Source organism: Propithecus coquereli, unplaced genomic scaffold (genome assembly GCF_000956105.1).
Source record: "Propithecus coquereli isolate 6110/MARCELLA unplaced genomic scaffold, Pcoq_1.0 Scaffold7, whole genome shotgun sequence".
NCBI lineage: Eukaryota > Metazoa > Chordata > Mammalia > Primates > Indriidae > Propithecus > Propithecus coquereli.
This window is the reverse complement of record NW_012153062.1, coordinates 24,324,555-24,340,617: the sequence shown is the minus strand read 5'-3', so window position 1 is coordinate 24,340,617 and position 16,063 is coordinate 24,324,555. Positions and strand designations below refer to the sequence as shown.

The following is a 16,063-nucleotide window of genomic DNA, read 5'->3' as shown; positions in this document are numbered from 1 at the left end:
TATTCAAATACTTAATTAGAGCTATATCAGGAAAAAAAATTATTTACAGAAATATTCAGTCAATGTTATACGTGAAAAACTCTGTAACCACAGAATACAGACAGAGTATAGAGAGTACCTAATATTTGTAATGGGTTCCAAGGAGTAAATATACAATTAAAAATAGAAAAGCCTATAGAAAATGAGTGCAAAATCAAAAGAAGGGCTTAGTATTGCTAAAGCAAATGCTACCATCTAAAATGCTTTCTAAGTGATGTAAGACTTTAATACAAATAGGTAAGCAATTCCTGATAGCTTTAATTGATATAGCTTTTGGTTCAGTTGTTTGAAAACTTGAGAATTATGTTCAAATCTTGACCCCAGTGGAAACAGCTTATAGTGTTGGTTAAGAGGATGGTAAACTGCAAAGGACAATTGGAAGAAACTAGCTATTATAAGTGATTAATTTGAGAGACAGAAACTGTAGATTATATTCCCATTTGATAAATTCATGAAATAGACAAAGTTTTATCACCATGTTAATCTCCCTTTGTTGACTTCTTTTATAGTTATCATTTGCTGACAATTTATCCTCATTTTTTCCTCCTCCCAGTCCTCCCATGTGCTGTCATACTGATTCTACCATCTTAATATCTCTTAAATCCGTTCTCTACCCACAGGCCACTACTAGTACCTCAGCTCATTTTATCCTTATCCCTCCTTTTTAACTTACTGTAGGATCCTATTAACTGATTACCTGTTCCTTTTTCAATCCACTTGCTATGCTGTTACTAAAAGGATCCTTCTAAGATGCAAATCAAATATGTTTTACCCTTTCTTAAAGTGTTTTGGTGCGTGCTTATGATAAAAAATCCTAGGAAATCCTAAAATTCTCATTATAGTACCTAAGACTCTTAAGACCCCTAACATATGACTTAGAGCATATAACTTAGAATAAGTTTAACTTTTTTTAATCAATTGCAAACAATTATATAATTATGATCCTTCTTAATAATATGCTGCCTATTTGATCATCACTGGAAAACCCTTGAAAATTAACATCAACCCAGAGCTATCTTCTTTATCAGACTGTCTGCAATAGCAAGGAATTACTCACCAACCACAAATAGTACTATGTAAAACAAAAAGCAGCATGGGGTGGCATGGTGCTTTGGGATCCCATAAATCTGAGTTTAAACTTTGGTGCTTTTCCTTACAAGCTGTATATCTCTGCACTTTACTGTCCTTATTTTTTTAAATGGTGCTATTAATAACAATTCCATAAGATTGTTGTGGGCATTAAATAAGATAGATATTCTTGACCCATAGCACACATTCTGTTGCATTCTAATGCTTCATTCAAAATAACAAGAATCAAAGGGCAAGTGAAAAAGGTGAGATCAATGCAGGGGATGGTATTAACCCAGGGTAGGTAAGGGTTGGGAAATGGTGTAGAGATACACAACAGGACCACCAGTTGCCGAAGAAGGTAGATCCTGTATTGGTGGGGGTCTGGGGAAAACACGTGTGTGTGTGCGCACACATGTGTGTTTGTGTAGTAGTAGTAGTAGCAGTAATAGTCATAGATGGAATCAACCAGGGCATGCATAGAACAAAATAGCTAATAGATATCACTTTTGGAACATTTATTCTCATGTACCAAGCATTATGCTAAATTCTTTACATGTATTAATTAATAAAAGGGAATTAAAAGAGACAAAAGACAACAAAAAGAAACGCAAGTGTCAATGAGGAAAAAGCAACACTAAAGAGATGAATGGAGAAAGAGCCACCTCTATGTAGAAATAGTAAGTAGGCAGAGAAGTAGGAAGAAAACTCAAAAATTGTGGTATCAAGTGATCTAAGGGAGGTTAGGATCCTAGGGAGGAAGCAAACAGTAGCAATAAATCCTGGATAAATATTAACATAAGGAAAAGGACATCTTATATCTTTTTCTTTTTACTTTGGCTTTGAGGTCTCCGTCACAAGAGTGGCTATGAACTTTAGCTCTGGCCTGACAGAACTTCATGGATTTGGTCATAGGTGTTTACAATGTTACTTTCATGGGATACCTCTTTATCTTGGCAGATAGCCTAATGCCTAAGGGTCTGATCCGTGACTAGTTGTTCCTCTCATAGGAAATTTGTTGATATTGGCAGACACCCCTGTGGCTCTTGTCTGACCTCTGTCCAGTTTATTCCTCCCCGCTAGGAGAGTGATCAAGATAAAAATTAATCAGGTGAGACACAGAGGAGGCAACTCAACATGCATAAGAAATGACAAAAGCAGTTTATTACTTATAGATCCCAGAGAGAAGAGGGCAGACACTTCATAGGGCCCATGGGAAGAGGGGAGCTGTTCAGCACACACACATTCAACCAGTGAATGGGGAGCAAGAGAGAGAAAGAGACCTTGTGGTGAAGCCTTTACTGGGATCTAGGGTGTTACCCAAGTAGGTTTCCTGAGGGAAGTTCTAATTGGTGAGTTTAGAGTAAGTAGACATTAGTTTCTTGGAGTCATGCCGTGATTGAGAGGGGGTTACCACTCAGTTCGTGCTGGGTGTGGGCATCAGAGAAGCAAGTCAAGTAAGTTGTATCCAGCTGTCCTATAGGGAGGGGGTCTCCAGGAGGTGGTTGTATATGACAGGTATCTGAATCAACCACACTGAGGAACTGGGAGGAGGCAGAGAATTAAAAACTGTGTCAAGCATGACTAATCTCTGCTTGGCGTATGAGAAAGTTTAATTTATATTCAAAATGAATCCTCAGGCAACAAAAAATTATAAGAATTCACTACAGACTAAAAAGTATCCATTAGACTGGGCAATTAGGAGGCCTTTGATGTCATTTGCCAGAGAAATTTCCCTGGAGTGCTGAAGTTTGAAGACAGATGGCAGTAGGCTGAGGAGTGACTAGGAGGCAAGAAAATGTGGACAAAAGACATAGACTATTCTTAAAAGAAAACTGCCTATAAGGTTTAGGAAAGAGGGCAATAGTTTGAGGGGACAATCGAAAACTGGTTATTAAATGTTAGAACTGGAAATGACTAGAAAAATATCAAAACTAAATCAACTCCCATATTAATGTCTTTCAGGGTCATTTTGAATTCATGAGTCATAGACTTTAGAAAAACATTTTTTCCTCTAAAGCTTTCCTAATACAGACTTTCCACTAAATGAAAATGAGTATCATCCTACCACAATCTCATTGTTCTGCTCTTCATAAATCTCAATAATAAAGGTTAGATACAGGCATAAAGAAGACAAAATTGTGGCTTTAAATACACTTTAAATCTTAAGGAAAACATTGATATAAGCATGAATTTGAGGAAGACTCAATAGGAAATGAAACACCACTTAAAGCAAAGAAAATTTTAATTTAAAAGTGTAGATATTTATTGAAAGTCTACTAGGTATAAGACACTATATTTGATTTTGGCAATTTAAGCTAAGATTGATTGCCATTTTATTTCATCTAGGATTTGCCATATTCTACTTTCTCTTCCATGAAACATTTAGTGCCTCTTTATATGGTCATTGTTTTCTCCGCCATCCCTGACCAATGACTTTCATAAGATAAAAGAGAGGAAACTAAATGGGACCAAGTCAAATATGTTAAAATCATACTGTAGTAAAACATTTAACAAGCAAGAACAATGAGGGCCTTTGCTCTTATAGGCATTACTTTTTAAAATCTCTGGGATTTTGAAAAATAAGGTCTGGCTATTTTAGTTAGAATGATTAAATTCCAGGACCTCAGGTAAAAATCCTTTTACCTGGAGTCAAAAGTTCTTATACTTTATACAGACAACTTTAGAACATAAAAAAAATGTTTGAAATTTTAGGCCAGGCGTGGTAGCTCATGCCTGTAATCCTAGCATTCTGGGAGGCCAAGGCGGGAGGATCGCTTGAGCTCTGGAGTTCGAGACCAGCCTGAGCAACAGTGAGACCTCATCTCTACTGAAAATAGAAAAAAATAGCTGGATGTGGTGGCACGCACCTGTAGTCCCAGCTACAGGAGGCTGAGACAGGAGGATTGTGTGAACCCAGGAGATTGCTGTGAGCTAGGCCAATGCCACGACACTCTAGCCGGGGTGACAGAGCAAGACTCTGTCTCAAAATTAAAAAAAAAGAAAATTTTATATAATAGTGGTTTATCCACAGTGGTAATTACTGGAAAGATGACATTGTGCTAATAAGTTATATAAGCATTCAGAGAAAGAAGTGAGAAATACAATGGAATATTTGCAAAAGGTTTTTTCTTTTTTTGAGACAGAGTCTCACTCTTTTCCCCGGGCTAGAGTGAGTGCCGTGGCGTCAGCCTAGCTCACAGCAACCTCAAACTCCTGGGCTCAAGCGATCCTCCTGCCTCAGCCTCCCGAGTAGCTGGGACTACAGGCATGCGCCACCATGTCCGGCTAATTTTTGTGTGTGTGTGTGTATATATTTTTAGTTGTCTGATTAATTTCTTTCTATTTTTAGTAGAGATGGGGTCTCGCTCTTGCTCAGGCTGGTCTCGAACTCCTGAGCTCAAACAATCCGCCCGCCTCGGCCTCCCAGAGTGCTAGGATTACAGGCGTGAGCCACCGTGCCTGGCCTGCAAAAGGTTTTTATGGAGAACATGGAAACTGAGCTTGGCCATGAAACTGGGTGTGTGGAAGACAGAGAAAGAGAAGAGGAGATATTCTAGGGGAAAAAAAGCAGAATGTACAAATAAGCGTTTAAATTACAACCTAGAAACCAAAGGGACTTCACTTGGATCTTTTTGAGAGTCAACTGGCACATAAAAATTTCTGTAAAGGGTAATTCATATAGTAATTGCCCTATCAAGATAAAGAGCTCTGATTCATTTTGTGTGCTCATAAAACAACCACTTAATGGGAGGTGCTTTATAATCCTTATCTGTCCATCAGTAAAAGGTACAAAGTTACTAGCCCATATTTGAATCTTAGTTCTTTAATAATAAGAATAATTGTGATATGTATATATGTGGGTTATATAAATCTAAGTATGATGCAGTTCATACTTAGTGTTTAAAGATTATTAAGATGTCTACAATAAGATTTGTTTCCAGTTTATAATTTTACTAGTAATTTTGTTATTTTCTTGAGGAAAAAAAAATCATGACTATGTAGTCTGTCAAAAAATTTTAAAACAATAGAATATATGCCCTGTAAAATCTTATGAGATCATGTATTTAAAATTCAAATCACAGTTCCTGGCATGAAAATAACACTTGGGGTTTGCTGAAGGTTAATTTGAAGTAAATGATCAATAAATGTTTGTTGAATTGAATTACTTAGAATTTCTATCATATAATTGGGTCCTAATTATGAATGTGTAAATTCCCTTATGCTTCATGGTAGATATATCTTCCAAATTTTCACTTTTACTGTACTAGAAATACAGTCCAATTCAATAATTACTGGATGCCTATGGTATACCTACCATAGTGGTAAATAAGGTAGATTCAGTCTGTAACTTCATGATGCTTCACATAGTGTGAAGAGTGTGAAATTGATTTACCAACTTTTTTGGATTTTGGAGTAGAGGAAACATTAGTAAAATGATTTGATAGATATATGTTCAAGCCTAAATGTTTATATGAGTGCACTTGTCTTAGCCCACATGCCAAGCATATTTGTACATCATAATGTGCTAAGAGTGGTGGGAGGTACTTTCCCTATCATGACTGCAAAAATCATAAAAATTCTTAAATGCATTCTACTCATATAAATAAAATCAGATGATTCTAATGCACGTTGTTCTCAATGGTTAAATATTTCCTTGAATTTTAAAACTAAATAAAGCCTACAGTTCAATAATGACTCTGTACGGTTTCATTAAAACTTACATTTTGACAGTTTCTCAGAAGGCCAACACTTCATAATTAATGAATGTTCAGCCAAAAGGTTGACCTTCTGAGTGACTGAATAAGTGCAAACTTAGGAGGAAAAAAATTGCTTTTAAGTATTTACTGAAGCCGAAGAGCCGTTATCTTTTAGAATGAAAGTAAGTTCTGGAACCATGGCTAAGAAATTGGCTCTATATGTTAACATTTGAAAGTCCTTTTTACAATAGAAATTCATGCTGTCCACTTTATTTTATGCTATATTTAAAATAAGAGAAATTGTAAAAAGCTTCGTCTACCTTGATCGCTAGTGGCCTTCCTGAGATTGAACTCCCAGACATGTAAAGCCTAAGACACCAGGCACTTGTAAATGGCTCTGGCCTTCATTTCCAGCCTGAACTTTCAGAGACTGTAATAACAGATGGAGTCCTATTATCTGGGATTGAGTCGGTTCATCTACTTAAAGGTTAGTGTTAATGAGATCAAGGTCACAGGAGTGGCCTGGAGGGAATAAATGTTGAGGTCATACAGACCTGAATTTGAATTCCAGTTCTGTCCCTTACTAGCTGAGTGATCTCAAATATGTTACCTAGCATTATGGAGGGTCAGTTTTTTCACCTTTAAAATGGGAGAGTAGAACCAATCTTCCTGTGTTTTGACATGAAACAGAGTAGACTCTAATTACCATTGATACACTTGGTTCAGGGCCTGATACATAATATTCCTTCAATAAATGTTAGTTGTGGTTTTAACTGTTGTATTAGAAAAACAACTCATTGTACAAATTGTGTATTCTGTTTAATTTTTAAGCCTTTTATAATTTAAATAGATTTAGGGGATACAAGCAGTTTTTTGCTACATGGCTGAATTGCATAGTGGAGAAATCTGGACTTTTAATGTACCTGTCACCTGAATAGTGTACATTGTACCCAACAGGTCATTTTTCATCCCGCATTCCCCTTCCACCCTCCCTCGAGTCTCCAATGTCCATTAAATCACTCTGTATGACCATACATATAACCATTGCTTATCTCCCACTTATAAGAGCATGTGGTATTTGTTTTTTTGTTCCTAGGTTACTTCACTTAGAATAATGGCCTCCAGTTCCATCTAAGTTGTTGCAAAAGACATTATTTTATTCTTTTGATAGATGAGTAGTATTCCATGGTGTGTGCATGTGTGTGTGTGTGTGTGTGTGTGTGTGTGTCTGTGTGCGTATCCCATTTTCTTAGTCCAATCTTCTGTTAGTGGGCACTAGGTTGGTTCCATATATTTGCAATTGTGAATTGTGCTGCAATAAACATATGGGTGCAGGTGTCTTTTATATAAAATAACTTATTTTCCTTTGTGAAGAATCCCAGTAGAGGGATTCCTGGATCAAATGGTAAATCTACTTTTAGTTCTTTGAAAAATCTCCATACTCTTTTTCTATAGAGGTTGTACTAATTTACGTTTCCACCAACAATGTATAAGTGTTCCCTTTTCACTGCATCAGTGTCAGCATCTATTGTTTTTTTGATTTTTTATAATGGCCATTCTGACAGGGGTAAAGTGGCATCTCAGTGTGGTTTTAATTTTCGTTTCCCTAATGATTAGTGATGTTGAGCATTTTTCATATGTTTGTTGGCCATTTGTTTCTGTTTTTTGGAAAAATGTCTGTTCATGTGTTTCGCCCACATTTTAATGAGGTTATTTGTTTTTTTTCTTGCTGATTTGATCTCTTTATAGATGTAGAATATTAGGTCTTTGTCAAATGTATAACTTGTGAATATTTTCTCCCATATGATAGGGTGTCTATTTTCTCTGTGGATTATATCTTTCGCTGTGAAGAAGTCTTTTAGTTTAATTAAGTCCCATTTATTTATTTTTGTTTTTGTTGTATTTGCTTTTGGGATCTTAGTCATAAATTCTTTACTAGGCCAATGTCAAGAATAGTATTTCCTATGTTTCTTTCTAATATTTTTATGGTGTCAGGTGTCACATTTAAATCTTTGATCCATCCTGAGTTAATTTTTGTATATTGTGAGGGATTCAGTTTCATTCTTCTGCATGAGGCCAATTTTCCAAGCACCATTTATTGAATAGTCTGTCCTTTCCCCAGTATAAGCTTTTGTCTGTTTTGTAAAAGATCAGTTGGTTGCAAGTATTTGGCTTTTTTTCTGGGTTCTCTATTCTGTTCTATTGGTCTGTGTGTCTACTTTTATACAAGTACCAGGCTGTTTTGGTTACTATTGCCTTGTTGTGTAATTTGAAGTCAGGTAATGAAATGCCCTCATCTTTCTTCTTTTTGCTTGGGATTGCTTTGGCTATTTGTGCTCTTTTTTGGTTCCATATAAATTTTAGAGTTGTTTTTCCTAATTCTATAAAAATAATGTTCATATTTTGATAAGAATTGCATTGAATCTGTAGATTGCTTTGGGAAATTTGGACATTTTAACAATATTGATTCTTCCAATCCATAAGCATGGGATATTTTTGCATTTGCTTGTGCCATCTATGATTTCTTTCATTAATGTTTTGTAGTTCTCTTTGTAGAGGTCTTTTACCTCTTTTGTTAAATATATTCCTAGACATTTTTTTGTTTGTTCGTTTGTTTGTTTTTTGTAGCTATGGTAAATGAGATGAGTTCTTGATTTGATTCTTAGCTTGGTTATTAGTGTATAAAATGCTACTGATTTTTTTGTGTTAATTTTGTAACCTGGAGTTTAGCAAATTTGTTTATCAATTCTAGAAGTCTTGTAGGGGTCTTTAGAGTTTTCTAGGTATAACATTATATTGTTGGCAAATAGGTATAGTTTGACTTCCTCTTTTCCAATTTGGATGCCTTTATTTCTTTCTCTTGCCTGATTGCTCTGGCTAGGACTTCCACTACTATGTTGAATAGGAGTGATGAAAGTAGGCATCCTTGCCTTGTTTCAGTGCATAGGGGGAATGATTTTAACTTTACCCCATTCGTTATGATGTTGGTTGGCTGTGGGTTTGTCATATATGGCTTTTATTATTTTGAGGTATGTTCTTTCTCTGCCAAGTTTGTTATGAGTTGTTATCATAAAGGGGTGCTGGATTTTATTGAATGCTTTTTCTGCATCTGTTTAGATGATCATATGATTTTTGTTTTAAATTTTATGTATGTGATTAATCACATGTATTGATGTCCATATGTTGAAACACCCTTGCACTCCTGGGATGAAACCCCGTTGTTCATGGGGAATTCGTTTTTTGATGTGATATTGAATTCAGTTTGCTACTATTTTATAAAGGATTTTTGCATCTACATTCAAGAGGTATAAAAATTTGTAGTTTGCTTTTTTTGTTGTGTCCTTTCCTGGCTTTGATACCATGGTGATACTGGCTTCATAGAATGAGTTAGGGAGAATTCTTTCCTTTCCAATGTAATGGGACAGTTTCAGTAGAATAGGTACTAGTTCTTTGTAGGTCTGGTGGAATTTGGCTGTGAATCTATCTGGTACTGCGCTTTTTTTGTTGTTATTGGGAGATTTTTTTTTTAATTATTATAATTATTATTATTATTACTGTTTGAATCTCACCCATCATTGGTCTGTTCAGGATTTCTATTTCTTCTGATTCAAACTTGGCAGATCATATGTTTACAAAAATTTATCCATTTCCCCTTAATTTTCTAGTTTGTGTGCATAGAGGTATTCATAGACGTCTCAGATGATCATTTTTATTTCTGTGATGTCAGTTGTAATGTCTCCTTTTACATTTCTGGTTGAGCTTGTTTAAATCCTCTCTCTCTTTTATTGGTTAATCTAGCTAGTGCTCTGTTGATTTTGTTATCTATTCAATGAACCAACATCTCATTTCATCGATTCTTTGTATTCTTTTTTAGTTTCAATTTCATTTAGTTCTGCTCTGATCTTTATTTCTTGTATTCTGCTAGGTTTAGGTTTGGCTTGTTCTTGTTTTTGTAATTTCTGGAGTTGTGACATTAGGTTGTTGATTTGGAGTCTTTATGTTCTTTTGACTTAGGCATTTAGTGCTATGAACTTCCCTCTTAGCACTGCTTTGTCTGTATCCCAGAGATTTTGGTAGCTTCTGTTGCCATTGTCATTCAATACAATTTTTTTTATTTCCATCTTGATTTAATCATTGACCCAAAGATCTTTCAGCAGCACGTTGTTTAATTTCCATGTATTTGTGTAGTTTTGAGAGTTCCTCTTGAATTGATTTCTAGTTTTATTCCATGGTGGTCTGAGAAGATATATGGTATGATTTCAATTTTTGTCAATTTGCTGAGATTTGTTTTGTGGCCTAACATATGGTCTATCTTGGAAAATGTTCCATGTGCTGATGACAAGAATATATATTCTGCAGGTTTACTGTGAAGGATAACAAAATATGCTACATCAAAATATGCTACTTTGACATATTGGTTATTTTTAGCTACAAAAAATTGAAAAGAAACAGATGTAAGAAAAGCTCTTTGCTCTCCCCCTATTTGCCTAAAAGGGGGACATAAATTTGTAAAGGTATCTCTCCTTTTCCTTTACCAGGAGGGATGGAACTTGAATTGTTGTCATAAGAGAACATTTCAGCCTCTGAGCTGATTTCCAGATCTTCTAAGCCGGTTCACAGACCTGAAGCCCTGATGGAACAGGAGGCCAGGTTCTTTACAGAGGGACCTTGAAGCACTGCCAGCAGTACATACTATGTATCTTCCTCTAGGCCAAGGAAAGGGAAAATGTGAACCTTTTAGGAATTACTAGATGTTGACTTTAAATTAATGCTAACCCGAAGTCACATTTCCAAAACTAAACTCCTGATCTAACCCTCTCCTCCACAAGTCTGTTCAGCCATTTGTCTTCTTCATCTGAGTTGATCTTTCCCCAACTCAGCACCCTTCCATTTGTTCAGGCCCAAACCTCGGGGTGATCTTTGACATGTCTCCTTCTCTCATTACACATCTAATCCATCAACAGCATCTGTTGGCTCTATGGAATACATCCAGATTTGTAGCACTCTTTCCTGCTCCATGCCTGCTACCCTGGTCCACACCACGTCATGTCTTGATTGGATTACCAGAATAGACTCTAATAATATGTCTGCTCTCTTCTAACCTCATCCCCCATAGTCTATTCTCAACACAACAGCTAAATCAATCCTTCAAAAATATGAGTCAGTCATGTCACTTCTCTGCTCAAAACCCTGAAAAGGTCTCCCCATTTCAGTCATAGAGAAAGTTAATCATCAAGGGCAACTCCAGACGAAGACCCTTATCTGCCCAGAGAAAGCACCGGATTGAGGAATCTACATTACAAACTTTGCTAAAACTAGCCTTTATCTTCCATTAGTTTTCTCTGTATATTTACTTTCTCCCAATTTGCTGCCCCTAGAAGCTCAAAAGTCCTTTTCCATGTCTTATTACTTCTCTACAAAATTTATTATAAATTTTTGTTAAGATACTATAATATATAAGCTCAATTTCTAACTACCACTTAGAATTACTCATCACTGAGTATTCCTAAGTGTATGTGCTATGTACATGTTAATAGACTTCTGTTTATTTTTCTCTCATTTATCTGTCTTTTGTCGGTCTAATTTACAGGGCCCCAGCTCATGAACCTAGAATGGGTAAAGGAAAAATAATTTTTTTCCTCCCCTATGATTGCTAATCTATGGCTTTCCATGAAGACAATTGGCCAACAGTTCATGGTAGTGTTTTAACTTGCTCATTAATTCATTCATTTATTTAACTAATGTTTATTGAGTGATTACTATTTGCATGACAACATGCTAGAGTAAGATTATAAAAATGAATTCAATATACACTTTTTCCTTAAAGAATTTACTCCTTAGTAGGGATGATAAGGCATGTACGTAATAAAAAAATGTTCTAAATTACATGAATGAAAGTTGCATGAGATTTAACAGAAGGGAATATTTAATTTCAGCCAGGCAGATGGCAATGAAAGGAGGGAAATCAAGGAAATCTGGGAGGAACTGGCAAGATTTAGCTGGAGTTTAAACATCTGTATATTGGGCAGAAGGGAATTTCTGGCTGAAGAAATAGTATGAATATAGTTTCAAAGAAGCAGGAAACTTGAAACAGTTTGAATACAAAATTGGGTTTATGAAAGAGACTAATGGGAAATATATTATAAAATGATATAATCAGACTGAAGGGACCCTGAATGTCACACTAAGACATTTTGGTCTTTATTTTTTAGGCAAAAGCAAAATATTAAATGTTTTAGATAAAGGAGGTGAAAGAAAGTTGTGTTTCAGGATGACTCCTGATGAAGATGTGTACATGGTGGTTATAAACTGAATTTTGATGGGCAGATGCCCCAAATGAAGTTCCTAACCAAGATCTCTTTCTTTTCCAGGCTGCTGATGTGCTGTTGCAACATGGAGCTAATGTCAACATTCAAGATGCAGTTTTCTTTACTCCATTGCACATCGCAGCATACTATGGGCATGAACAGGTAAGTCTGCGGGGGGCCACTTAAGTGTGTCAGGCTTTTGTTGAACTGTCCTATCTTCAAAGAAAGCATATTTAAGATATCTTTTGAATTATTTTCGCCATAGTCTCATCAGCTCCATCCTTGGGGAGCTTGTAGATCCATGTAAGTATTACAGCTGTCATGTTCTTCATTTTTACTGACTATCTTAGTACACAAAGGAGGCAGCAAAGCACATTGGTAAGTTTGAGGTCATAGGAATCAATCAGCCTGAATTTGAAAAATTCCAAGGTTTATAACCACGTAGAGATTATATAATCCCTCTGATCTTCATTTCTTCATCTATAAAATGGGAAAAATAGTAATAATACCTACTTTATAGGGTTGCTATTATGATGAGACATAAATTGTTTAGCAAATGCTCAGTAAATGTTGCTGTGATGATGCTAATGACAATAACAATAAAACAACTCATAAAGGTTCTATAAAAAAATCACTAAATGTGCTTTAATTATATAATTTACTTTAAATATATAATTATATAATAGGTACATTTTCATAAAATTTTATATTCTATAATAAAGGAATAATGTATGTAAAATGCTTTAAAGTTTTTGAAGTACTTTTTCATTCAATACATAATTTTGTTTGACCTTCACAACAACTTTAAAATTAATAAAAGTTGCCATGTGAGTGAGCTCATACAATAGGACAGGCATTATGCTAAAACCTTTGTTTTGTTTCTCTAATTTTTCCACAACCCTAAATTACCTGTTATTTTCCCCTTTTTTTAATCAATTATACACATGAAGATCAGTAAGGTCAGATAGCATCAAAGTCATGCAGCTAATAAATAGAAGAGCTAAAATATGTACTCAAGTCTGTCCAGTCCCAAAGCCCATATTTGTTGCTCTGTTATACCAAAGCACTTCTTCTTATTCCTCTTCAGTCAGTGAGACAAATTATAAAGTCCTTCAGTTTGCCTAAGTGGAGAAGCCAGAATTCAAGGCACTATGTTCTAACTCCAAAGTTCATTGATTTTCAAACTTAACATATTGAAAGGCAAAATTTATATCTCCTACTTTAAAACACTGCCCTTTGGCTATTCTCAAAGAACTGAAAAAAACCAAATAAAACAGAAATACAAATGTAACTGGGGCCGGGCGCGGTGGCTCACGCCTGTAATCCTAGCACTCTGGGAGGCCGAGGCGGGCGGATTGTTTGAGCTCAGGAGTTCGAAACCAGCCTGAGCAAGATCTAGACCCCGTCTCTACTAAAAATAGAAAGAAATTAATTGGACAACTAAAAATATATAGAAAAAATTAGCCGGGCATGGTGGCGCATGCCTGTAGTCCCAGCTACTTGGGAGGCTGAGGCAGTAGGATCGCTTGAGCCGAGGAGTTTGAGGTTGCTGTGAGCTAGGATGACGCCACGGCACTCTAGCCCGGGCAAAAGAGTGAGACTCTGTCTCAGAAAAAAAAAAATGTAATTGGATAATCAAACACAACTGTTCTTTGGATACCCCATTTTTACTTTTCTCTCTAGGCTCATTCAGTTATGAAGTAGAATTATACCTTTTTACCTTACTGGAGGTCATGCCACAGAACTGACTGAGGATCCCAAGTTGAAAATCAAACTTCCTTGTGTCCCTGTGCTGTTCTAGTCACTGTGACTTTATTTCTCTGCTAGCTGACATATGCTTAGACACTCCCAGACCTGTGAAGCGTGACCTATAGGTAGGAAAGATTGCTTATTTCATTGATGTGTGGCTCAGAGTGCACTGGAGTGCACTGGAGAGCTAGGCACTGAAAATGCTTTTGAAAGTACAGGTCCAAAAGCACAAGTGATGAGAAAATTCCATACTTTTCTGACTTCAGGCACAGACAGGATATACACAATGCATGTTATTTGTAGAGTCATCCTCTTTGGCGATTAACCTCATCACCCAGCAGAAACATAAAGAGCCTCTATGCATGTTGGATGGAGAACTAAATTTGTTTACTTTCCCTTAAAATATAGTCACAGTCTTATAAAATTATGCTAAAATGTGGATGGTACTTTTATGATAAGGGGTTCACTTTCTGTGTGTGAAGGCAGCACATAAGTAATTTATGGAGGCTATTGTCATTTGCTAAAATATGCTGACAAGGAGAATGGTATATTCGATATATAAATGTGCCTAATGTGCCATGTTCTTTGCCATTTGTTTATTTACTTATTTTTAAGTGGAAGAGTAGATGTTTTGTACCAAGAGCAATATTTCCTAGGTATGTAATAATAGTGCTTAATAGACAATCGATTTCAGAGATAGTTTAAATCTATCTACTATAAAGTCACATAATCAGAATTTATGGAGTCTGTGTAAGTGGAAATATCTGCTTAGGAGTGCAAGGTTCTTGAGACTAAACTTCTGCTGTTCTGATTTCTCCTGAAGTAAGTCTTGATCTGTTGCCATTAGCCAACAAAGATGTAAAATACACACGCTCCAAGTTCAAGATACCACTTTTACTAACAGTTATTGAGTGCCGGGCACTTTTCTAAGTGCTTTATGTGTAATAACTTATTTAATCCTCTCGATAGCTCTAAGAGGTAGAGTTATTATTATTTCCATCTTAGCAATGAAGAAACCGAAATATCAAAAGGTTAAATAATTTTTTCAAGGTGACATAGCTAGTAAGCAGAAGCCTGACTCCAGAACCCTTGCTCTTGTCCACTACATTCAATAGAAAATCAGTTTCCCTACATCCCACCCAGCTAGTATTTTGCCTGGCATTTCTATAAAGTGTCTGCCATATTCTTGAGAGATTTCTACCCAAGACATGTTTATTTGCTGACTCAGAAAAAGTAAAAATAATTTTAGAGCTTGAATTCATTTTTGTGCTGACACCTCAGTGGTCAGGACAAATGAGGGGTCCTCCCCTAACTGCTATTTTAATAACTCAGAGGCATCCTAACTTACCTCTTAGTATCACTAAGGTGACTTTTGAAATTCTCAGGGGAGGTATTGTCAGGTTTAGAGAAATTATTTGGAAAGTTCCTAAATATATATGTGACTCAAAGGAATCCAATAAATTAATGGAAATAATCCCAGGAAGACTCCTAAGTGCTTCATCATTTCATCCCTCTTTGTCCTTTTGGATGTGGAGCCTCAGATAATTGGGGAAGGTACCAGGGCTACTGTGGCTATCTCCCACTTACTCACACATTCAGACAAGGACCAAGAATCCAGCAGGGAGATGACCAGTGGTGGTCTATGTGTGGAGCAGCCATGAAAATCAAGGAATAATCAAACTATTGCTGGCTAAGGCCAAAAGGAGACTTTGGAAAAGATTGTTCAGAGAAGACTATGTGTAACTTAGAGAGAATTATTTATGTACAGTGAAGGCCTATATTATGAAATTGACAAGAGATTGATACTAAAGGGAAGAAATGGCAAACGTAGGTTTTCAAAGCCAAAAAATGTGGACATAATTTTTTTTTTATTTCAGCATGTTATGGGGGTACAGATGATTAGGTTACGTATGATGCCCTTACTCTCCCTTCCCCCCAAGTCCGAGCTTCAAGTGTGTCCATTCAACCGGAGGTGCGCATCGCACTCATTGTTTGTGCATATGCCCGTCCCCTCCTCTTCCCTCCCCCCTCCCCTTGCCCAACATCCAATACATGTTATTCTTACATGTGCACTTAGATGTTGATCAGCTAATACCAGTTTGATGGTGAGTACATGTGGTGCTTGTTTTTCCATTCTTGGGATACCTCACTTAGTAGAATGCGTTCCAGCTGTATCCAGGAGTATACAAGAGGTGCTCT

At 36.3% G+C, this 16,063-nt stretch overlaps 1 protein-coding gene across 1 annotated transcript in view; it reads left to right on the top strand.

The window, feature by feature from the left end:
- TNNI3K (TNNI3 interacting kinase) overlaps nt 1–16,063 on the top strand; it is a 302,666-nt gene that overhangs the window by 77,675 nt on the left and 208,928 nt on the right. The window contains exon 3 of the mRNA XM_012661060.1: nt 12,179–12,277. Coding sequence (XP_012516514.1) covers nt 12,179–12,277 — 99 coding nt within the window. The remainder of the gene's footprint in view (nt 1–12,178; nt 12,278–16,063) is intronic.